This window comes from Colossoma macropomum, unplaced genomic scaffold (assembly GCF_904425465.1).
Source record: "Colossoma macropomum unplaced genomic scaffold, Colossoma_macropomum, whole genome shotgun sequence".
In the NCBI taxonomy this organism is placed as follows: Eukaryota; Metazoa; Chordata; class Actinopteri; order Characiformes; family Serrasalmidae; genus Colossoma; species Colossoma macropomum.
In genome coordinates this window covers 38,705,090-38,730,034 of record NW_023494793.1, presented here as the reverse complement: position 1 = coordinate 38,730,034, position 24,945 = coordinate 38,705,090, and the positions used below count along the sequence as shown (strand labels likewise).

General features: G+C 39.4%; 1 protein-coding gene across 1 annotated transcript; it reads right to left on the bottom strand.

Moving 5' to 3' along the window:
* Nucleotides 1-74: 74 nt before the first annotated feature.
* srpk3 (SRSF protein kinase 3) lies at nt 75-23,148 on the bottom strand. Its single transcript, XM_036579496.1, has 16 exons — nt 23,050-23,148; nt 22,395-22,503; nt 20,035-20,438; nt 19,222-19,330; nt 18,648-18,735; nt 18,227-18,314; nt 17,524-17,630; nt 16,187-16,352; nt 15,436-15,461; nt 7,699-7,897; nt 5,780-6,010; nt 5,241-5,338; nt 4,680-4,787; nt 3,414-3,483; nt 3,200-3,292; nt 75-801 (listed from the first exon to the last, which is right to left on the bottom strand). Exons 1-16 carry the CDS (start codon nt 23,063-23,065, stop codon nt 617-619), a joined length of 2,097 nt encoding a protein of 698 aa, XP_036435389.1. The 5' UTR covers nt 23,066-23,148; the 3' UTR covers nt 75-616.
* Nucleotides 23,149-24,945: the final 1,797 nt, after the last annotated feature.

Below are 24,945 nucleotides of genomic sequence, written 5' to 3'. Positions count from 1 at the left end.
CCCACAATTATTAACAGTAATACAAAGAATAAATGTATTTTCATATTTATACCTTTCAAAAACAAAAACACTGCCACAGTTGATTCTGAGTGATTTATTTGTCAGTAGTACACGGGTTCAATAGTTCATGTCTTTATTCTGTCAAGTCTTCATATAGTGCTGTATGTTCACAAACAACAAGCATTCCTCACACAGCGAACAAATATAAAAGGTGAAGGCTTTTTTTTTTTTTTTAAATTCTTTTCCTCCATTCTTGTTTTTGTTTTTAATTCAGGGCATGTCAAGGCACTATTGTAACATATAAACATGTGACCATCCTACACACTGAGATGACCATACGATGAAAACCGTCGACAGACTACAGACATCTCATCTCCACCACGTAGAGAGATCAAAGCTTCTTTAAATATATATTATATATAAAAAAATCGTAGATTTGAGGTTCTAGCTAAGAATACTGTGTGCTCAGAGTACTGTTTTTTCAGTCTTGCTTTAATACTGACGATACATTCTGAAGAGTGGGTGTGTACCTGTGGGCAGGCTACCAAGCTGACCTTCAAGACGCAAACTGCACTAAGAGAGTGAGAGAGTGGTTTCGAGAGTGTGGGTATGTGCGTTAGGAGCTGATCCAGGGGTGCTGCAGGCATTCGGCCGCAGTCGCTCGTTTCTCTGGCACAAACTCCAGCATGGTGAGGAGGAAGTCACTGAACTGAGCCGCCTGCTCCAGCGGCCACTCGTACTTCTCCAGCAGCACCTCAAACAGACCCCACGGCTTCAGATTAGTGATGTGCCGCAATTCACCTGGAGAGAGAGACTCGTTTAAATCCACTTTGTCTTAACTGCTTTAGCGTACGCAGCATATACTGTTTCAACACCCTTCTAAACAACCCTGCACAAAGAGAACTGTGGCCAAAACCACAACAAAAAAACAATCAATGAAAAGTATTCGCAATCAAACAGGGCCTTCATCATTCAGGTGATTCCACAAATGCCACTTGTGTTGATATTAATGAATGTGTATGTACAGTAGAGGTAAAAGATGTACAACAGCAAAGCATCCTTAAAAACAACCTATGTGCATGTTCCAGAAAACACACAATGTGATATCAGATACAAATTTTACATTTAGTTAAACCTGGGGTGTCAAACTTAACCACTAAAGGGGCCATTTTAAAAAAACGTCAACAAATCTTTGGGCCTTAGAAGAAAAAATATCATTTTTAATTAATGTTGTGCTGCAGCCCGAACTGGCCATTGTTCATTAAAAATATGCAAAACCTTCAGCAGTAAAATACAGACACTTGTATTAGACCTTGAAATATTACATGACTTGAAATATTCAATTTTTAAATATCCCCAGTTTCTCAGTCTCTTAAACCTGCTTGAACTCGACTCCGGGCATCTTTTTCATTAAGACTTGGGCTCAGTTTCTGAGATGCTGAGCTGACATTGGGTGTTTATGCTGGTTGAAATGCAGCTGGTGTGTTTGGTGATATGACTGGTGTAGAATTTTGCTGAATTGAGGTACAACTGCTGTCCCATAGACTACTGTTGGGGTAGAAGAGTCGGAGCACATTACATTGCAGTGCATGCTGGGGACTGCAGTGCAGCACATTGAGAAACGGGCCAATATTAACAGAAAATTAAAATACTTCATCCTTTTGGGGGCCTTGTGTTTGACACATGGGAGTTAAACAGTGCTTCACTGACACAGGATTTCTGACTAGTTCTCTTCATAAAGAAAATGTATTTTCTGTAACGTTATTCTTGAAGCAAATGTTTAATTTAGATATATTTTATATTTTTTAACTATTAAGGTGTTTTGTGTTTAAATTCCACAGTTCAGCCTGTATTGCTGTTACATATTTAAATATGTGGTGATCCATGTTGGGCTCCCCAGTGTCACAACCATCTAAGGTGTTGCAGCATTAGCAAATCTCTAAGTCCCGGTGATGCTGTAACCAAAACAAATGGTAATTATTGACTAATAGTAATGGTCAACCAGTTTAATGGTCAGGCTGTATATTCAATTATGGTAGTATTCTTTTTAAGAAAAAAATACTACTTATGGTGGTATTTTATTAACTTGCACAACAAACCATGTACAGCCAAAATCTAATAGGCTTACTATGTGGCAAAAAAGGCGCACACAAATGGCCGTATCAATCAGGCTGTTTCTTAATGTAAGAGAGACCAGTACGAGAATTAAATCGGCATTATCCACATGGAAATGACTGCTGCCTAATCACTGCAGATTCCATTAAGGAATCGTGACAACAGTCAGCCAAATACTGACACAGCTTTGGTTAGCCAGTGGTAAAACAGCACAGTACTGGTTTTGATTCAGGGCTCTCACACAAATGTCATTCAGCCGGTTTAATCCAGCCATGTAGAGAGGGCAAACACGCTTAGGCGTATTTTCTAGACAGCTCGTGATTTATGAAGCAGTGTGAGCTGCTCACAGCTGAACAGGTGAGCACTAGAGTTACAGACACACGAAACCTTTCCAGCAGCCGCAGGTTAGAAACCAGAGAGGCGCGCATACACGAGCAGACCTGCTGCTTTAGTCACAGTACGCAATAAGAGCTTCGCTAATAGGGGATCTTCCCCAGACTTGTTTTTGAACTAATAATATCTTGAGTCAAGCTGTGATCTCATAGCCTTTAGCTTTCCTCACGTGTTCACTCACTGTCAATAAGCCCTCATTCATCCAGCTTATATAGATGATCTGTGATTACTGCCTTTTTAAACTCGACTCCAACACTACGTTCATCCATATCAAGCCTCAAATTCAAACTAGATGACAGCAGACATACATTTCAGGCTCTTCTAACAGTTCTAAATTTCAGTAAACATGAATTGATGAATGACTTTGCTGGGACAGGTTCTGGATTCAGAGTTTAAATGAAAGGTTTACTTCTAAAACGCATTACAGGACACTTGTTATTGAGAGATATACAGAATTTTGGAATAAATCCTCCCCCTTCTCCTCCTCCTCCTCATCGCATCTTAAAACAAGAGAACTTGTAAATAGCAACAGGGCTACACCACACTGTCAAAGCACATGACATGGACGGTCAGCTGGGCAGCTACACCACACAGCAGAGACTTCAGATGGCATTGTTTGTGACCAGCGCATATAACTTTATCTAACTTTTATTTTCGTAAAGCAATTACTTTCTGCATGTTTTCATCTTACCTCTGCGGTTGAAGTACTCTCTTGAGTATCTTCCAGAGAGAGCAAAATGAGTAGGAATGGGGCCCAAAAGCTCAATGACATGAGCCAAGTGATCTATAAATAAACAACACACAAGTCCTCAATAGCACATCACACATCGAGTTTCCATCAGTGACTGTGGGAAAAAGAGAGAACGATCAGCAGAAAGCTTGAGAAAGAAAAACAGAGCACTGACCTTCATCTCGAGTGTAGTCTTCCCCTGAATGAGGCTCAAACAGATAGTCTCCTGTGGCCAGCTCGAACGCCTAAAAACATGGCATCACCATTAGTACCACTGCTGACTAACACCATTCACTGACTGCAGCACTGAGTCTGAATAAAGAGAGCAGCAGAGGACAACACGAGCAGAAGATGCTGAATTCATGATTTAGAGTCTTAACATGATCTGAATGTGGCGACTAATAGATGCTTAAATGTTATAATCAATCATAATCAATTACAACAATACACAAAAATCAAATTTTCATGCTAACTTCACGTGTACAAATAAAAAAAGCTTGCTGTGTTGTTTTCATTGTCCAGTACTGTGTAAATAGCTCCTCATCACACTTGTGCATTCAGGGTATTTTAACCCTTTTCATAGTAGTCAGTTTCAATCTCAGCCTGTTCTGGAGGTCCATCAGTTAAGATGTAATGATATTTTGAATTAGGCTGTTTTATTTGACAAAATTAATAAAAAAAAATAATAAAAATAAAAAAAATCAGCAGAGTCGATTTCCATTCCATTCAAAATGTATATAAATATATTTTTTTACCTTGTTAATTAAATGTTTATCATACTAAGCACCATTTATCAAGCTATACCATTTAAAAGAAAAAAATATTGTTTTCCCGTAATCTTTGATCGAAACGTAATGCCAGCCTCTAAAACATCTTCTGATTTTTGATTTGCAACAATAAACAGTGAATTAAAATATTAGGCAATATTATGTTTCATGTATGGAAAGAAAATGTGTCATGACTTCTGATTCATGTTGACCAAAAAGATCATTCTGAATCAAACCAATACTACTTCATAGAAATTTAAGATTTCCTATAAATCATTGTGAGGTCAGAGATTTACAACCTTATAAACTAGTGAACAAGCAACATGGATATAAGTTGTTAAAGTTCTAAAGAAGAGGAATAAATAAATATTTGAACTATATTTAAGACTAATATTTGATGTATTTATTATGCTCCAGAATAGCAGACCATTTAGTCAAAGCTCGGTTACTGTGCTGAAATGTCTGCATTTTATTAATTTTACTGCATTTCTAAGCCCGACAAAAATAAATGTTAGATTTTTCTTTAATTAGATTTACCTCAATGCTAGTCCAGGTAGTCATAATGTCTGTTTTATAAATGTTTATACATATGTAAGTGTAAAAACTCTGATATTGACATTAACCCACAGTTTTCATATTAGTGCATGCCTAATTTTTCGAAACTGAAGTCTCACCATGCACGCTGTGCTCCAGATATCCGCCGGGGGGCCGTACTCTGCCCCAATCAGCACCTCCACTGCTCTGTACTGGCGAGTCTGAATGTCCTCTGTAAAGTGCTTGTGCTGCAGGGGAAAGAACAGCAGCAAGGTCTGGATTACGATGCACAATCCAGCAGGAAGGTAAGTGCATTAATAAGACTTGAGCACTGCTAATGATGGCTGGTTACATCCGTTAATAAACAAAGATAACAAATGTAATAGAAACCTTGTTTGTGTACTGAACACGTTGCCCTGCTCACACAAAGGAACCGCTGCTGCATGGACAACTTTTCTCCATGTATGTGTTTGGCAGCAGGACACTTAAACTACTGCTACAAGACGGGTTTGCCAAAAGCACTAGAGCATTTATATCATCTCAACTCAATGAGAAACGGATACTTAATGCAAACCCTATGGCAACCCAGACCCTTAGCTATGAACTGTTCAGCTCTCGCTCAGTTCATCAGTGTCAGTGAACTCAGTGTGTCAGAGTTCAGTTTGAATGGGAGCTGAATGAGATTAACTGGTAGCACTCACCACCCAGCAGGCGTTGCCCAGGTCTGCGATCTTGATGCGGATTTTATCTGCATTCTGAGGGTCCAGAGGGTTCACCAGGAAATCTGCAGCACTGAAAGCTATAACGAACAGAAAAAAAAAAACACTTATCTAAAGATGCGATGACATGAGAATAACACACACACACACACACACACACACAAGGGTCTGACCTCAATGGAAATTTATCCAAAGTAGACAGATACACAGTCCATGATCATTTTGGGTACTTTTCCAGGTGTATAAATGACTTGCATTTTGATATGTGCGTTTAACACTAGTTTTAAAAAGAAAACTGTCACATCATTACAGGCAAAATCTGGTTTTTCACACCAAGAAAGATGAATTGAGTGCTGACTGCTGAACTTAAATATACCTAAATTATCAGCCAACAGCAGTTTTATGTTAAAACCTTTGCATGTAATTTTTAGCTCAACTGTAAAATAACTGCAAAAAAGGTCAAGGTGGCTCCAAATGTTGACAGCCAATATAAATACTTATGAAAATCCAGTGGAACTGACTGTTAGGTGATAAGAGTGACCGCTGGCTGTCTCTCTCTGTGGAGTACCCGGACAGTGTGGAAAGTGCAGACTCCGAGGTAGCAGACAGGATGGAGCTGGATGTGCCGGACAGGGCTGATCCGGGGCTGGAGAAGCGCAGCGGCCCGAAACCGTTACATCCATCCTCAGGCCAGTATGAGCCGGACTCTGGACTGCCCTTAATGCCCGGTGGATAGTACCCATTACCATTCACTAGCACAAACAGAAGAGACACAGTTTAAGGCATACAATGCTGAGGAATGATTATTTTGTATGATTTAAGAATAGTAACGTTTAAATTTAAATCCTGTGGACATGGCTGCATTTAAATAGCGTACTGTTTGGGTGTAAAATGTGACTACTAATTATTTAACAGTTTTAAATCATTTTTCAGTCTCCTCAATCCCCATATACTGTACGTATCACCCTTATCATATGACACACCAACCAATCTGTGAGGCAGCGCGTTTGTCTTCTAAGACACATGAAGCCACTACATGTTTTCAAATTGATAAAATGCTGTAGGGCAGCTGAACACATGTGGAGAGTGCTGACCTGCCTAATCAATAAACTTGTTTAAGAGAATATCTGAGAACTTCTTGAGAACTGCATTTAAGAACATTGGGCCTAATTCACCAACTGTTCTTAAGAAGAAACTTCTACTTAAAACTTTCATTTCTTATTTGGGATTTGATCTTAGGTAACAACAGAACCCACACACACTAAAGAGCACAAAGGTGTGAACAATCCTGCGCTTTAACAACGTCATGAATCTGATGTAGACTCATTTCTCAAAAGCAAATTTAGGGTAAAACCTAGAAAGATACTGGTGAATGAGGCCCATTCTTAGTACCGTCTTAGGGTTTGTCCTAAGATCCTTCATAAGATTTTTCTTACAAAATCTTGCATGAATCTGGCAACAAAATGAAGGTTTGATGTTAAAGTTCTTAATTGTCACTCTGCAGCAATCTTGGTAACATGTTCAGCAGTTTTAAATAGTATTATCATACAAAACCAGGCTCCCTTTTCAACGTCCATGAGGAGAGACACTAAAACGCTGTATTCAGTGGTAAAATCATAAATAATTTGTAGTCTTTGGCTCAAATAACAGGCATACACACATCTCCATAACAAGGGAGTGGTTCTGTTCTCCCTTTACCAAAAATATGATTAGCTCTTTTTTTTATTTTGCAGGGCAGGACTACCTGTGATTCAACCACCACGCTGAGCATTACACCATCATTCATATTTCAATTCTTCTTTATAATGTCTCGGATGTAACCCTCGGAGCCCGGAAATCCCACCCCCTTTTTAAAAACAATAACAGGCTTGATCTGTGTTTCATGAATGGCTTTTTGGGCTCCTGAGTGGCGCAACCGTCTAAGCGTTGGCCCTGTTTGTCTGGAGACAGCAAGTTTGATCCCTGGTGATGCCACAGCCATCTGTGCCTGGAAGTATAGTTGGTCACTCTGCATGGGCAGGATAGCTCTCCCTCTCCCCCATCTGTAGCAATGCTAGCCAACGTGGGCATCTCTTAGCTGACACACAGAAATGTCAGTGAGAGTTTTGCTCCAAGCGAGTTGAGCTGTCCAATGATGTATTATTTGTGGCTCAAAAAGATGTGCTGGTGTCTCTGAGGAAGCACATGCTAGCCCTCACCCTCCCAGCTTGGTAGCATTGTGTGACGGGGTGTTCTAGCCAGCGGGTGAAACTGTATATGAGTAAATTGGGGAGAAAACTGGGAAAAATCCGATGGCTATCCTTTGTGCTTGGGCAAGAATACCTGATCATAGGAATCTTGCATCTGCAAAACCTGGCAGCACAGTCACTTCTTTCTTGCTGAACTGTAGTATTAATAAGGTATTCATATTTTGCCTGCTGCTAATGAGTGTATTTCTCACTCTGTGCATGTGAATCTGTTTCCTCTCCATTTTCACTGAGGCTCCAGAGTGTCCGTGAGTTTCCAGAACCTTCTGCTGGCACAAGTCCATCCATCTCCTCCATCCTCTGGAGGTCCTGCAACCTCTCGTCTAGCAACCGCTGCTGTCGCTTAGCTTTCCGCTTCAACTTCTTCTTCTTGTTCTTCGACAACTTGCCCATCTGGACACACACACAAACACAAACACACAGAGGGAGAGAAGCAGTAGGTCAGTCTGGGGGAACTGGCGTTGGATTTCAGACACATCCAAAGCTGCAGTATCAAATCAAAGGTTCCACTACAGGACGGTGCCAAGCCAGCTGCATCAACAAGCTCAAAGCTCTATAGATCCTCCAATGTGATGTGTTAGCTCATCAAACCATGTTTGAGTAAAGAGGCCAGGAAATGGGGTTTGCCTTTACGGTGGTATGTCATTCCAGCAACTGTCTCATATTTTGTATTTGCCTTGCTTTTACACACACATATTATATATATATATATATATATATATATATGCTTAGCCCTTCAACAGCTCTTATTTGGGCATGGTTAGCCTCTGCTTGTCACAAATTACTCCTTACTAATTCCTGATTAGTGCTGGGCAATAAGGCCAACAATCTTATGATACATTTTTCTGTATTGTTTGTAAACTAAAGATTAAATATGGGTATTAATGGGTGACAGTCAAAAATGCAGGATTGGAAATGGGAGGGAAAAATAATGAAAAAAAAAGACGTGCTAAAACTTATTTGCATGTAATACAGAAAGGCAATTATAATCAAGATGCTATGTAAAACGTAATATAAATTAAAGCTGCACTAAGTAAGATTTTTTTGTAACACTATTGGGCATTACTGTAACATTAGGTCAGGAGAAAAAGAACAAGTTCAAACACAAAGGACTTTTTCGGACTACATCTTATGTCTTGTACATATTAACGTCAGGCGCACAGGCTCAAAAAGAAGGTCTGGCTCGATGTTTAGGTCTCAAATGCAAATTCAGCGTAACACTGATGAAGATATAATGACAATAGTCGATCTTTCACTCACATCCTCAGTCCTTCGCCAAGCGGTGACTGAGTTTTCACTGAATACTCTTTTAACATGCTCTCAATGATAAGATTCATCCACTCAAGGAAGGGGACCGAAGTACAACCTATGTTACAAACTTTCTTACATGTACTGCATGCAACTACACATTTCCACCCGAGTGAAAATCCCCAGAACTTACATAGTGCAGCTTTAAAAAGTTTTAAAAATCTACAGTTTGAGGACACTGCTGCGGCCTGTGTGTTCAACATGGAACACTTAAGTCTTAACAGTTACCAAAAATATGAATAAGATAAAAGAGAATGAAGTCACTGCAGAGGAATTATCAACATCAAAAATCATTACCATTATTAGTATCTCTTTGTTGCCAAAGCCCACTCTAGTCTATTAGGTCAAACGTCAACCAAGTCTGCTAACAAGACTGCTAACAAGCAGTTCGCAGGGGCCATGTCCAAAACTTTCGAGTCACTTTTGAGGGAGCTATGAGTTTACACTGACGCAGCAGGATCAGAACTGTGAGCTGGACGACATTCGACACCGGCGGGCCATTTCCTGCTCAGGGACTATTTTGGGACAACAGTGCTGTTGCTGTGTGGACAGACTGGCCAAGCAGTGACATGTTTAAGGCCCCATGCAGGGGGATCCTAACTAAACTGACCCGTTGAACTCTTATGGCCAGCGCAAAACCAGCATTCGGACAGAAGACAGAAGCCACGGCTGCACCTGATTTAGCTAGGCATTCTGGGAATGCCACACTAGAGCCGGCGGCGCTGCCAGACCTATTTCCACTGTAAGACTGGCAAAAATAGTGGAGCTCGAAGTGCCTCACTGTAACATGCCTTCAGTTCTCCACCAGAATGAAGGGAACCTATCTGCTGCAAAGAGCATACTGAATGAGCACTAGTTGAAACCTTTCCCTCAAAGAAATTTTCAGCTCTGGGCGAATAGGCAGGGCTCCTTTTAAAGTACAAACAGACTTTGATTGTGATTACTTCTGAAAATCCTCTCACAGCTCAAGCTGGAAAATATTCTCTTGGGTTCTCTTCTAACTCTGAATGTGAATTAAGCTCCCATCAAATACACATCTACAAATGTGAGAATGCACTGCAAAGAAAAATCAAGGCTTCAACCAATTTCCATAACAGTCAACACATACTTAAGGTTTCTTATGCTCCAGTACATAAATATGTTCTCGAAGAACAAATTGCGTATATTGGTCTGTTAAAAATAAATGTGCAAGGAACCAGCCGATATGAAAACTTTGACACCAACACAGATTCTGATCTTAAAGGGCAATAAAGCCTGACAACCTGCTGGAATATGAATTCCAATAGCACTGGGTGGGGACAACACAGAGATCTCTGTGGGTTTGTTTTCTGTTAATTACCTCCTTTTATGCTTAGTTTGCATCATTGACATTGGTTTTACACAACAGAGGTTTGTACAGTTGTGGTTTACACAACAGAGGCTGACTATTACATTTTATTTTATAAAATATTTATTTAATTTTGCCGTACTATATGAGCGATGAGCTTTGTTTTGCAATGTTAGAATCAGTTTACACAGTCTCCTAGCAGGCAGACACTAACTTTCAATCACTATTTCGATATGCATATTTTCATATTCCATACTGTTTTCAGTTCAGAGGTCAGATTCTTTTAAATTGTTAAATTATTCAATTTAATGAGTAAATGTCTTGATTCTACACAATTGCCTGCACCAGCCCTTGACAAAATATTGCTCCTAGAATTGATCACTGACTTCAGAAAAACATGCCCAGTCATTTAAAGTGGGCCCTCCTCACCAACTTTACTAGGTTTAACCAATAACACTAACTAACAGAGAACACCATACACACAGCTTATATGAATGAGCACTAGGTGCTTTAAGATGCATATATCGTTCAGGTACAACGCAATTTTTAGTCCTGAGCTCAAAATTCAAGCTGATGTTTGATATTCTGTATGTTAAAAATTTCTACAGAGCTCTAATATTATACTACAGATTCATTTGGCTCAGATAAATGTTTCCCTAACAGAGCTTTTCAAGGCCTGCCACTCAACCCCTTAACAAAACACAACCACTCAAATTTAGAATTAATTTGTAAAAAGCTCTCTGAGCATAGGTGTGTGCATTATATTAGACCCTCCCCCTTCCTTGCCCACTTCACTCTAACAGCATGCCCCTAGATGTCTTGTTGACAGTGGTTTCTATTAAAAAGGAAACCTTTGGAGGAGACTGAGGGGCATATGAGTGATACAGTTTTACTGAAACTTTGCCATTTCCATAAGCCAAAATATGCATAAAAATTCATGGATGGAAACTTACTTACTACTGGACAATATCATCAGGTAATCAATACATGGGGCAGACTCTATTACGCACATAAAGCTGAAAATAAAAGGCCAATGTGGTGAAATTCCAAGATAAATGGCAACAGACCTCTAAGAAGGCAGGACAAATTGAGGTAAAGAAGAACAAGTGCAGATGGGGAGAAAGAAAATAAAAAAGAAACTTAATATGATTTGTGCATCACTATTTCTCAGCTGTTTCAGGACCTTCAAAACCTCATCGCACAGTTAATTAGTAAGGATTAGATTCACAAAGAGATGAATACTAGAGGTGTACTCGAGTTAATTAGTACTTTATTCATATTAGTATACTTAGTTAGCATACTTGGTATTCTTAGGGTAGCACTTTACAAAAGACTATCCTTATAAAGGGTTTATAAATGTTTTAAAATCAGTTTATTAATGATTATTAATTAGGTCATAAATAAATACCTTAAAAATAATTAATAAGGAGTTACAGTACATGAATAAAAAACGGGAAACAGTGACTCAAATATGATGAATATGAATATGTAATGACTGACACACAATGCGTAATGCTAACTGATGGATAAGACAAAGTAAGAAACATAAACAGCAAGATCTGAGATTTAACAGTATACATGAAAGTTGGCTCACTATGTACCAAGCGATGTATCACTGTTTGCCTTGTATTTATGTGCTACGACCTTAATAATAATAATTAATAAACTCATTTTAAACCATTCATAAATGCTTTATAAAGATTATTTAATTGTATTATTATTTTTATTGTAAAGTGGTATCATACTTAGTTACTGAGCACCAAAACCACAGTAGTGGTTAATTAATGTTCATTAATTTATAACAGAGCTACAACTGAATCAATACTATTAAATACCCCGCCAAGCAAACGAGGACACTGACAGGCTCTTTGGAACTGTCTTAACTATAAAGCAGGCTCCCTCCCAATCCCTACGGAAAAGCTCCCGCTATTTTACTTCAATCTGACGCTCATTCATATTCTGAACAGTCTTCGGCGGTCTGTGAAATTACTCCTTAGACGTGTGGAGGCTGCGTTTGGAATATGATAAACTGATGTGATGGAAATGGAGACTGGCTCATCTGTCATGGTGCGATTTTCCCCAGGAGGGAAAACTCCTTTCACTGGATTTACTCTGAGGAATCAAACTTTTTGACTCGTAAGAAAGTCTGCTTGAATCGATTCGTCTTTTGTTCTGCCGGTTTTCGCCTAAGAAAGGGACTGTATCTAGGTTAAAGCAGGTTAAAACAAAAGATGTGAGGAAGTCAAACTGGTGCGAAACACTGCATGATGCAAGGTGACACTTTAAGACAGTCTGCTACATGTTAGTGAGGGGACACAGTGCACAGTCAGCAGATATGAGAGTGGAATACCAAGACCAATTCCACTGATTGGAAAACAGCAACAACCCAAAAGAACCCTTCTTAAATTCTACAATGCTGCAGTCTAATAATGACAAATGAGTCAACGGTTAAATAGCTGGTTAGCTTTCATGCTTGCCCTTTAGACAACAATTTAAACCAAATACACATTTCCATAACCTTAAGCATGAGCACTCAATGGGAGGAATCGACAGCTGTAGTGTCTGCTGGCATCTGTTCCAATCATGCAACTCAAGCATGGAGACCCCATACCCTCAAATCAAGTGTTTCTGTGCGTGGTGCCGAGTTGGATTATGAGCTTGGACTCTGATGTAAGTCACAAATGATTATCATTTGCAGAAATGTCATGATGAACTACATCACTGTGATTCAAATACAATTATGAAGCTCCACATGTGAGCGTCACAGAGCCTTTCCCTATAGGTTGCATTTTCCCTGTTGGTAATTTGATTACCATACTACTACCAACTGGGCTTGCTTCTAATATTACTTAAAAAATCACACCAATCAGGCATAACATTATGACCACCTCCTTGTTTCTACGCTCATTGTCCATTTTATCAGCTCCACTTACTATACAGGAGCACTTTGTAGTTCTACAATTACAGACTGTAGTCCATCTGTTTCTCTGCATACTTTGTTAGCCCCCTTTTACCCTGTTCTTCAGTGGTCAGGACCCCCATGGACCCTCACAGAGCAGGTACTATTTGGGTGGTGGATCATACTCAGCACTGCAGTAACACTGATGTGGTGGTGGTGTGTTAGTGTGTGTTGCGCTGGTCGGAGTGGATCAGACACAGCAGTGCTGCTGGAGTTTTTAAACACCTCAGTGTCACTGCTGGACTGAGAATAGTCCACCAACCAAAAATATCCAGCCAACAGCGTCCTGGACTGTATAATAGAGTGGACAGTGAGTGGACACAGTGTTTAGAAACTCCAGCAGCACTGCTGTGTCTGATCCACTCGTACCAGCATAACACACACCAACACACCACCGCCAAGTCAGTGTTACTGCAGTGCTGAGAATGATCCACCACCCAAATAATACCTGCTCTGTGAGGGTCCATGGGGGTCCGGACCACTGAAGAGCAGGGTAAAAGGGGGCTAACAAAGTATGCAGAGAAACAGATGGACTACAGTCTGTAATTGTAGAACTACGAAGTGCACCTATAAAGTAAGTGGAGCTGATAAAATGGACAATGAGCGCAGAAACAAGGACGTTGTATAATGATAAGTATATTCTGCCCAGACGGCATGCAACACTTAACATCCACTGGGTCTCTGCATTTGTTTGGTTCGAAACCAAAATATTGCAAAACTGGTGGGTTGGTAACTTTCATCTTTTTATCATCTTTCAAAGCGTTGTTCAAAGTATGTATACGTATAGAAAGTTTAAGATGTTGAAAGAATGATAATTTGCAGAATATCGGGACTTAAATTTGCACATTATTTGATGCCAATAAATCAGCCCAAGGCTACTGGATTGAAACTTCTGCATGTTCAACTGTTCACAAGAAATCACTGCAAACAGGAACGGTCACAGAACTCGTGCACTCTACTGCCGCAGATTAAAACCATTGCCAAAACAAAAGCCACCTCAGAATTAGCTGTGTTCACTAACAACACAACATTTGCTTGAGTCTTCACACTAAATCAGAAAACGTCTATTGATGTCATATCAAAAAAAAACAAACAAACAAAACAATGCAGTCGTGGTCAGTGATGAGGGCTTTAAATTGGGGCCAATTTTTTTTATTAGCCAATTTTTTGGTCTTTACTAATTTACCTTTTACCCATAGCTTGCACACTGCACGCAAAACAAACATGCTAATATGAAAAAAAGCACACAGAAGGAATGCCCTATTTCTGTTTCTTATAACCTACATCAGAAGAGTCCTAGCAGGGGTCAGTTTTGGTCTAAGTGGGCCACGTAGAACAGCAGAGAAGGCACTGCACACATATTGCAGTGAAGAAATCCTGAAATCATAGCAAACGGCCTACAAAAGATTTTGTTTAACAACCAGCTTAGCAGCCTTATAGGCTAACAAGCTGCACCACTAGTATTCGGTTTATAAGCTTAAGTTTAAATATTGAATGAAGGTTATACTGTAAGACATACGGGAAACATCCTAAGTAAAGTCTGTATGTCTTGCAAGCTTCAAATGACAGAACTGCTATAGGTAATATTACCACTACTGTGGGTGCATCAACATTAGCTTGGCATGAACATAATATTATCCCATTGCTACACAAGAGTAAGTTAGCATTATGCTAGCAAACAAAAAATGTTTCTATATTATTTACTGCTCGTTAATGAAATGTTTATGATTGTATGGAAAAACTACAAGGCTCATGACTTACTGGAATATGCAGGTTTTTATGCTTAATGTTGGGGAGACGGAAATCATGCTTCACATGAACGATGTAAAATATTTTCTCATTGGGATTTCTGAATACTAAAAAAACGTTTAAAACAAATGCAGATATTTGAATAGTAAAAATGGTTAAAATGCCATCTGTAATTCAAAAATAAATGCAGCACCCATGTACTTCACTGGTTCCCATTTTGCACATCATAAAATCACAACATAAACTGGCTAATTTGACTTAATTGACTAAAACGGCTGTGTCAGGAGCAAAAATCATTTGCTTCTGTTTTTGGCCGATTTCAATCATGCACCCTTTGATTTAATAACGGAAAAACACATTTTGATTTGCTACAATGACAGATTTGGTAACAGAACCCTCCCCACACCCCCCAAATCAGTGGAACTGGCCGTGTAGATGTGAAAGTATTCCAGTGCATTAAAGCCCACTGAGAGAGGAGAGCAGCAGAGGGGGGTTAGAGAGGGACAGGCAGGCTAAAGCAAAGTCATGTGACTGCACCAAAAAACCTACAGGATCACCTCATAGAAGCAGGCACTGCTCTCAACGTACCTGTTTGTCCCTTGGAGCCGTGCTAACTGCCGTCAGAAGAAGAGAAAGAAAGGAGGGAGGAGAGACAGAAAACCACAACGATGAGGGGGGAAAAAGAGAGAAGAAAAAAAAATAAAAAAAACAGAGAAAAAGAACAACAGGACACAGTTAGAAAGCAAACAGAGACGGAGAAAGGAAATGAAAATGACTGGAATATTCACCAAAGACACAGCAGCACCAAAGAGACAAAGATACAACATGCAGTTCAGTCATGTATTAAGAGCACCTGTTTTGCAAGATCTGATCTTTTTAAGTGAAATTACATCCCAAAACAACCTCCATTTTCCCTTTTCTGTAGTTTTCTTTTAATATTATTTGATACGGAGATATGGTGATATGATATGTACTGGAAATACAGACATAAAGGTCCTGCATGAGTTGTCTGGGCCTCCTCAGTTACGTCAAAAGTGTCTGACAACAGAGTTCTATGAACTTTTGGTGAGTTTCTTTGGCCCCATACAATTTTAAAGGAATGAGCAAAGCGGGGCAGGGTATAGCCTTACGGTCGTATGAGCCAATAACACGTTTAGAGTGAAGAGCACGTGGGGCCAGTAACTGTAAATTTAATCAGCAACGTGTACAGAGTCAGTAAGAGTGTAAATATAGTAAGTAATGTAAACAGAGCCAGTGAGTCCAACTATACATTTGTATATCTGAGTTAGTAACTGTATACAGATTCCATCACGTGTAGAGGAGGGTCTGGGTGCTTTACCAGAGGAGCCAGAGGGGGGAGGAGCTCCAGCCTTCTGCCACAGCGTGGCCTCTGCCGCTAACCGCCTCACATACACATCCGTCACGTCCAGCAGGATGTTCTCTGGCTTTATGTCCGTATGAATGATTTTGCATTTGGTGTGTAAGTAATCCAGACCCTCTAGAACCTAAGTAGGGTCAGAAAGCAGAGAGGTTAAACACAGTACTGTGGGGAAAGTCAGACACCCTTCATTCACCTAATCTCCAGACAAAACAGCCAAAAAGCAGAAGTAACTCAATTTTCAAGAGAAATTTCTATGGAGATTAGATATAAGATGATCCACCTGCATAGGTTAGAAGAATGTGAAAGAAAAAAATATCCTAAAAGTTTCCAAAACTAGACTTCACCAAAAAAAAAGATTAAAAACTACAGAGAAAATGGGACAAACAACCATGCAAGGCCTGGTAGACACCAAAACTGCCCCCATCAGATAAACAGCACTTAAAGCTTTCATCTTTGAGAGAGAGGAGAAAATCAAGCTGCTTCAGATCTGAAAACATCCACAGGTGTTTCTGTCCATCCTTCCACTGTGAGAAGACAACTCAGCGCTGTGGGTCTGAAAGGATGTGCAGCTGCCAAGAAGCCATTAAAAGGAAAGAGACCACACCTGAAGTTCAAACAAAGAAGCTGCTGGTGTTCTCAGAACAATGGACCCGCATAAGGAAGAAGAATGTGAAAGAAAAAAAAAAATTCAAAGAGTTTCCAAAACTAGACTTCACCAAAAAAAGATTAAAAACTACAGAGAAAATGGGACAAACAACCATGCAAGGCCTGGTAGACACTAAAACTGTCCCCATCAGATAAACAGTGTTCTCAGAACAATGGACTGGGCATCACATGAATCACTGAATGTGTTTGGGATTACTTGGATCGTATGAAGCACAAAATGCAACCAAATTCTAAGACTGAATTTTGGAGGTGTGGAAAAAATATCCCTGCAGATTTCTTTAAAAAAAACTGAAAGCCTCCTGAAAACAATTGAAGCTGTAATAAAGGCAAAGAACTGGCACGCTAAATACTGAAAAAATATTATAATTAGTTTTTTTTTTTTTTGTACAGTAAAATGTTTTCTGATCTTTTTTTCTGATACTGAAAAATGGATAACTTGTACTTAGTGGCTGTTTTGCCTGGAAATAAAATACATCAAGGGTGGTCTGACTTTTGCACAGTACTGTATGTTAAAATAAAAAAAAATGTTAAAAACAAAGTGATGTCAGACTAATGTCTGGCTTTGGTTCACTACTGGCCACAACAGCATCTGGCTGGTTGACCTGTGTGTTTGTTGAGCTGCGTCATACCTGACGGAGGATGCTCTTCACGCAGACCAGAGGCAGCCCCATGTAATTGGATTTGATGATCCATTTCAGCAACTGGTGCCCAAGCACCTCTAGCACCATACACACATCTGAAGAGTTCAGCAGTTAAGGGGCTCATCCTGTAGGTAACTTTTACTGCTGTTACATTAGTTATAAACTTCAAAATTGTAGTATGAAAACTGTAAAATGATTTTTGAACACTAGAAAAGTATATTTCCTGAAGAAAATGCAGAGTGAATGCGCAGCATAAGCCATTCCCCAGTATTGCTAAGGCACTGCTAGATGGTTTCTGTAGCACTCCAGGGAGTCGCAAGGGGATTGCTAGACGATCACCATGGTATTCCAGGTGGTAGCAACAGTGTTGCTAAGAAGCTGACATGGCAGTCCAAGTGGTTGTTATATGGTTGCTATGGCATAATACAAAGTTGCTAGAGTGTTGCTAACCAGTCTCATGGTATCAGAGGCTGTTGCCAGCTAGAGTGTAGCTTGTGTACTTCTATCTTGGCGACTAAAGAGGGATGTGCAAGCTTTTGGCCTCCATTATTAATTCCTATAGGGGAAAAAAAATATTTTGAATGTTGCTCAACACCTTCAAAGCTGTGGGATGAGTTAGCGATGTGCTAGCGCTAAATATGATCCTGCATCTAAAGAAACACATCTTGACCAAGCAAGTTAGCAAGGATACGGACGCCATTCACTCCCGATATTTTGAAATCGTCGATGAGCTGAACTACGCTCTCCCGTTTAGAGTCTGTGGGGTCACTGTCTCGAACCTGATGGACATAAGAACAAAGACAAAGGCCAAAAAGAGCATAAATGGACGCAAAACAAGTTCACACCTACAAAAGACTGCTACACATTAAACAACAGGCCAATATTTTAAATCTGATAAAGAAAATAATTTTAAGAACACATGGAATGCAAGGATTTCAGAATATGCATTTCCGTCATCAATGCAAACAGACCAGTTTTACTCATTTTAATTCTCTCTTTCATTTTATGATATTTCACAACTTTTTGTTATGTAACACCTGACACAAAGATTTTACACGTTTGAATGTGTCATATGAAACTCTATTTCTTACACAAACATGTATGACACTTACACATTTCAGTAGTTTAATCTCATCCAGTGCAGTCTCTGTATAATGTGGCGCGCTCTTCACCACCTTTAGGGCCACAAATCGCTTTCTCCTACACACATGCACACAAAGACACAGACACATATGAATACACACGTAAAACGATGTACTGATTGTGGGTCACGGCCATGATTCAACAGTAAGCTGTGCCGCTGCCTTCTCTTCAAAATCTGTTTGGTTTCATTGAACATTTTCGGACTGATACTAATGGTACTGAAGATTTAAGGCTAAATGGCTGGACCACATTTCACAAAACCCAGCCAGGATTTTGTGAACAATACACCAGCTACACTTGTCATGTTAATCAATATCAAAAAGACAGAAAACAACTAGCTGTGCCAACCTTACATCCTGGATCAGAGTAACAGACACAAAAGTCTAACACATGGGTGATTTATGGTTTTGTTAAAATCTCACATATTTCATATAATCTTTGTAAACATTCTGATGCACTAATCTCTGAATACAGATAAATTAGCACAGTACACAGATTAGCGTTCAGAATTAGAAGCAACACATTTCTGGGTGGTCTACTCACTGAAGATCCCAGCACAGCCATACAGTGGAGAAGTGGCCCCATCCTAGCTTCCTGACTACATGATATCTGCCATTAAACAGGTCTCCAATCTTCACTGGGTAATAGCCACCTGAAACATGGACAATTATGAAGGTTAATCTGATCTCATTCATGATTCACTGTAATAACATTCAAAATAACAATACTAAATTTAGGGACGCACTGATGTCACAGTCATATCGGTATCAGCAGATAATCATTTAAAAAAAAATAAATCTGCATTGGAAGGATGGTTTGAGCAAAATGTTTAGGCAACGCTGGGCTACGATGGTAAACTGCCTGCATTTTATACATTTTACTGCACTTGTAAGCCAACAGAAATAGCAATGTCTGCAAAGCTAATCCAGGTGGATTTAGTCTAAATTTCCACATCCTTTAAATAATGCATACATAATCAGTATTGGAAAAATTTTAGATATCAGCACTGACCAATAATTCCCAAATCAGTGTATCTCTACTAAAAACTGACAGGCTCTGTCTTTTCCTATATGATGCTTAGGATCTCCTTGCATATGCATTACATATAACGTAAAAGCAGCTTAATCGTGATTATCATGAAAGAAACCTGCAGTACATAAAACACCCAAAACCATATCTAATCAACTGATAATGCTAACCAACAAATATAATATACACATGCTTTACACTATATATACAAATGAGAATATATTACATATGCATTTAATAATAATTAATATGCAATTTACTGTATATGTATTTAATGGTTTAAACATAGGAAAAAAAAATCAGCCATTACTATGGCAACCATCATACCTTTGCAGTAGTCTGCTGGATTCTCCTGCTCTTCATCATCCGACCCTAGTAGTTCTGCTGGGGGTGGGGTAAAGTCTGGTGGGGGTGGACTGAGAGCCTGTGGTGGGGAGGTCTGATTGGACGGTGCTAATGGAGTAGGAGGGGTTGTGGAAAAAGCAGAAGGCAAGCCCAGTGAAGGAGCTATGGAAGCAGTAGGTGTCTCTGGTGATGGTAGTATGGTATGTGAAGGAAGCGCTGTGGCTGGGACTGAGATGGGGGGTGAGTGAGGGATGGCGGCTGCGGGCTGTAGGTCCGGAGGACTTTGGGAGAGGTTCAGAGGAGGGGAAGGGGCTGTGTCTGGAGGAGTGGTGGGTCTGTGGACGGTGAGGATGTGGCACAGTTCATCTGAGGCCGGGATTTGGGGCCTGTGGATAAAATAATGAAATAAATGAGGCAAAACGTAAGATCGTCATCTAACCACATTTGCGTTCTTTACTCTGAGTGCTGAATGGCTGGAGCGTTGCACAGGTTGAATCACTCCTGCTGGAGTGGAAAAAAAAAACTCTAAACTGGGCATGTTTGGTTCTGTGGTTCTTTAGGGGCAGGAGTACCAATTGTAAACAATAATTTTATTATATCTATTTTTATTTTTTATACAACACCTCAGTCAGTCCAGGTCAACAGTGGTCAAAGCTAGATAGCTGAACATTTTACTCTACCAAACACTGTACATTTGCTCTGTAGAGAACATATTAGATGACTCGTCAGTCACATTATTACAATGCACAATTTAAGCCTCAGAACATGAAGGTTCACAAAGAATGGCGCAGTATCTGATGACAACAAACACCAAATCAACAGTTAACATCTTCCCTCAATCTCACTGCTTGACTTCTATGTCTTAAAGAGGAATTTCACAATTTTTTTGCCATTTCTGCATAATTTACTCATGAAAAGAGGCACCCCAGTTAAAGCTCCATTGAGAATTAGCATTTAATGTTACCTGTCATGTTAAGTAATAGTCTGTGAATCCTTTTTGTGTTCTACTCAATACCCAGCATGCATTACACAAATATGTCCATTGAGAATCTCCCCACAGCAATAAAGTAATCCTGACTGCTAGGCAAGTCAATGATCTATAGGCTAATAAGAACAGATATATAGATACATCACTGGAAAGAGGTTTTCCTAGCCAGAAGAATCTTTTTTTCCTAGACAGAAAAATCTCTGGAGACAACTGTGGCGCAGTTAGGTATGTTTATAACTAATAATTGTTACATTTTTTATTTTATCCACAGTGCCCCTTTAAGATGTAAAGTCATTCAGAGTGGTCTGATGTGAAATGCCCTGTTCTAGGAAAGCTTACCAAGTCAAAACTGTTCACAGTGCTGGTGACAGGAACCAGACAACTCAAGCATTAAATGCCTTGCAGAATGTTTTTACACAAAACGGGTAGGAATTTGCCATCTGATGCCTCAGACATTGTTGTATGACATATTTGAGATAAGGTGCCCTAATATGTATTTCTTGCAAATCCAATCTTAGCAGTGATGTACATGAAGGATGTTGTAAGGCAAAACGCACAAAGAAAACATATTTTTCAGGTTTTACTACTATTTTACCATTATAAACATTACATAAAAAAAGTCAAGACACATATAGGTTTGCAGACCATTTTGGATAGAGTCATTAACCATTTTTGAAGCTCCAAATTAAATTTGTTCAAATCTCAAAAATATGGTGCAGAAAGTTTGGAAAATAACTGCAAGTTTCACACAGGGTAGAGCTGGTCATCCTCCAGTGCTAATATACACTATGACCCCTCAGCTACATAGACCATGCTGGACCCAACCAAGGTGCCCTAGTGCTGTAGCTCACACATGACAGAGCCGAGGAACAACATCAATGTAGTTCAAAAACTATACATGCAGACTGAGTGCATCTGCGATGAAATGCAACTCGTGTGCAAACTGTGCATTCAATTATTCATTTACCTGTCACTTTAGTATTGACTGAATGCAGCAATTCACTGTTACTGACAACCTCTGCGCACTATGTAGAGACTCCTGTGTTTCCAGATGGATTGTTTTTATGTAACAGTATCTGCTGTTACGTTTGAATGATCTTTCTGGCTTCCTTTCCAACATGAGCATTGTTGAGGTTAAATTAAAATAGGCACGCAGAGAGAGGAGGAGGAGGAGGAGGAGGAGGAGGAGGAGGGGAGAGAGGGCATGAGTCAATGTGCATATCTGGAGAAGTGAGTCCCTCGACCGCCTGTATGTATTTTTAGCCCATACTCATACGCACACATGCACACAGACAGACAGCAGCAAACCCAGGCTCAAAAAATCTGGGCCATACTCCAGATTGGTGCAGCTTACCCGAGCTCCAAACTGGGGACGATCTCTCTGGTGGCTTTGCGGTGCTTCTTGTTTTTCTTTTTATGTTTTTTGCCTGGGTTGCTCTGCGGGAGGCTGTTACCGCTGGACACTGAGAACCAAAGAGCACAGTTAGCAATGCTAGCTAGCTAGGTTAGCTAAGTTAGCTCACACGTCCACTGCCTCCATCCCTGCCACTTAAAACCACACATTTAGAGGTTCATACGGTTTCTAATGGTTCGCCAAACACGCAAAGGCATTATCAGAGGCTTATAATTCCATAAGACTGAAATTCAACAAATTATTTGACGTATTTCCAACCTGTCCTCTCCGCCATACAAACCGACACTCGCTTGAGGCCGCGCTCCAATATGCGGACTCGTGCCCTGACTAGAACGCTTAGGACTCCAGGTGCCCAGCGAATTCTACCCTCTAGCCAAGCGTGCTACCTAGAAGACGAGTACGCGTATTGGAGCGCGGCCTCGGATTTGTTAGCAGAAAACAGCTTTGCCTGAATGAGGAGCGTCAAAACAGCGGCGGTAGCGTTGCCTGTCTAAAGTTAAACCTGTAAAGCTCGGTTTAAACGACCGCGACGCAATTATTCATGCTTAAAACCACCAAAAAGCGTTTTAACGTAGTGTTATAAAAACTCTCTCACCGTTCGTCGATATCATCAGGGCAGCAGCTGTCAGCTCAAGCACACTTTCTGTGCTCCTGTTTGCGCATGCGCAGTGGAGAGATTGGCCCCCTCGCTGAGCAGGTGATGTTACAGAGACCGCAGAGGCTGATCAGATAGAATAAAATGCAACGTATAGAGATTTAAACTTATATATTTAAATATCTATATTATCTTACATCTCTGACATAACGCATCTAGAAATGAATAGCAAAATACAGACCACGCTTGAATAGCAAAACACGGACAACTCTTTCTAATGGTTAAATATTTAACATTAAAATCAAGTTTAAACCCCTAAAATAGAAATTTCAGTGGTGAATCATCTTTAGTGGAGCAGTTTATGGCCAAGAGATTTTACTGAGGTGGCAAACTGCTAGAAAAAAGGCTTAAAACATCAATCATATAGAGTAATTAGTTTATTTCACACAAAGAACAGTAATAGTTGCATTAGGCCACATTCAGTTAATTTTTAATTCATTATAAATTACATTTATGTAAATGTAATACATTTTCATTTTCCTCATCTTGAAATTCTATCATACATGTACTGATTTTCCCAGTTACAATTTGATCAACTGCTTTGTTTGACTTGTATGAGTTGAACAATTAAAGACAAATTCCACCAATTTTTCAAAAATTCTCAATAATTCAATCACTAATGCAAATAAAGTCATTCAGAGTGATTTGGTTTGAAGTTCACTGTAGAGAAACTTGCCGACTCAGCTTTTTTCACAGTGGTGGTGGTGGTGATGGGAACCAGCGTTTCTAAGTCTTACTAAGAAACCAGAGTATGCTGTTTACATGACCATTTGAATAATCAGATAACTGCAGAAATCTGATTATGATTGGAATATTGAGTGCATGTAAATGCACTCATTGTGGCTCTATTATACGTTATATCATTATGCTTTTCACTATGCTTTACTTTCTGCATATTTACATAGTATGGTTTCATTTTCCTTCTTTGGAAAACAAGCTGCTCAACTCCTCCTCATGTTTCAAATCATTGACTGTCACAAACATCACTTTTATCAAGATGTGATATCTACAACGCAAACATAGCCATTTTATTTACTATCCAAAATGATCGTTCAACATATGTATCTTAGTTTTTATATGTAATGTCGATAACGATAAAATAGTGCTAAATCTGAAGAAATACGCTTTCTTTGAGGTCTATTTTGACCAATGCCCTGCATGCACCTCTCCACCTTGAATAAATAATTTAAAAAAAACATCGTAGGCAGAAAATGTATTGGAAAACTAAAATAAAATAATCTCAGACATTCTAATAATTTGACATTATTCTAATAACATTCTGTGAGGGAGCTTTAAGAGGCAGACATCTGGTTCCTATCACCACCATTGTGGACAATTCTCAGCAAGTTTCTCTTCACCACTCTGAATGACTTTGTTTACATCTTAACTATTTAATTTAATGAAGATAATGTTCAGATTTAATATTTCAAATCTTCAATTTTTTCTAGTTTTTACTTTGGGATAGGCCATATACCTTTTACCTTTTTTCTGTGTATTAATATTTCCAGTCTAATCCACCTTTATACATATCGTCGCTGTCCAAAGAGAAACATGTATCTCCATTTTTGTCGATTTTTATTTTTCTACATCATTTCAACACACCAGCTGTCCTTCATGTCATGTGGAAATTTCACGATGAATGGACCAATAGAAATGCTGTAAAATCACTTGGAATAAAATCTCTTTACATTAACTTACATTGAAAGGTGTTTTTGCCTTCTCCTGTAAAGTTACTATTTTGGAGATACTTGTTTTTATTTGGACAGCGATGATATGCATAAACCTCCTGTTCACAAACACTTTTTTTATCTATTACCAATGTGTAAATTATCAACA

Excerpts from the sequence above, each read along its gene's own strand:
- srpk3 (XM_036579496.1), bottom strand. Across the intron at positions 18,736-19,221 it reads TGGCTGTGCTGGGATCTTCA|GAGAAAGCGATTTGTGGCCC; the intron begins GTGAGTAGACCA and ends GCATGTGTGTAG. Across the intron at positions 7,898-15,435 it reads CGGCTCCAAGGGACAAACAG|ATGGGCAAGTTGTCGAAGAA; the intron begins GTACGTTGAGAG and ends GTGTGTGTCCAG.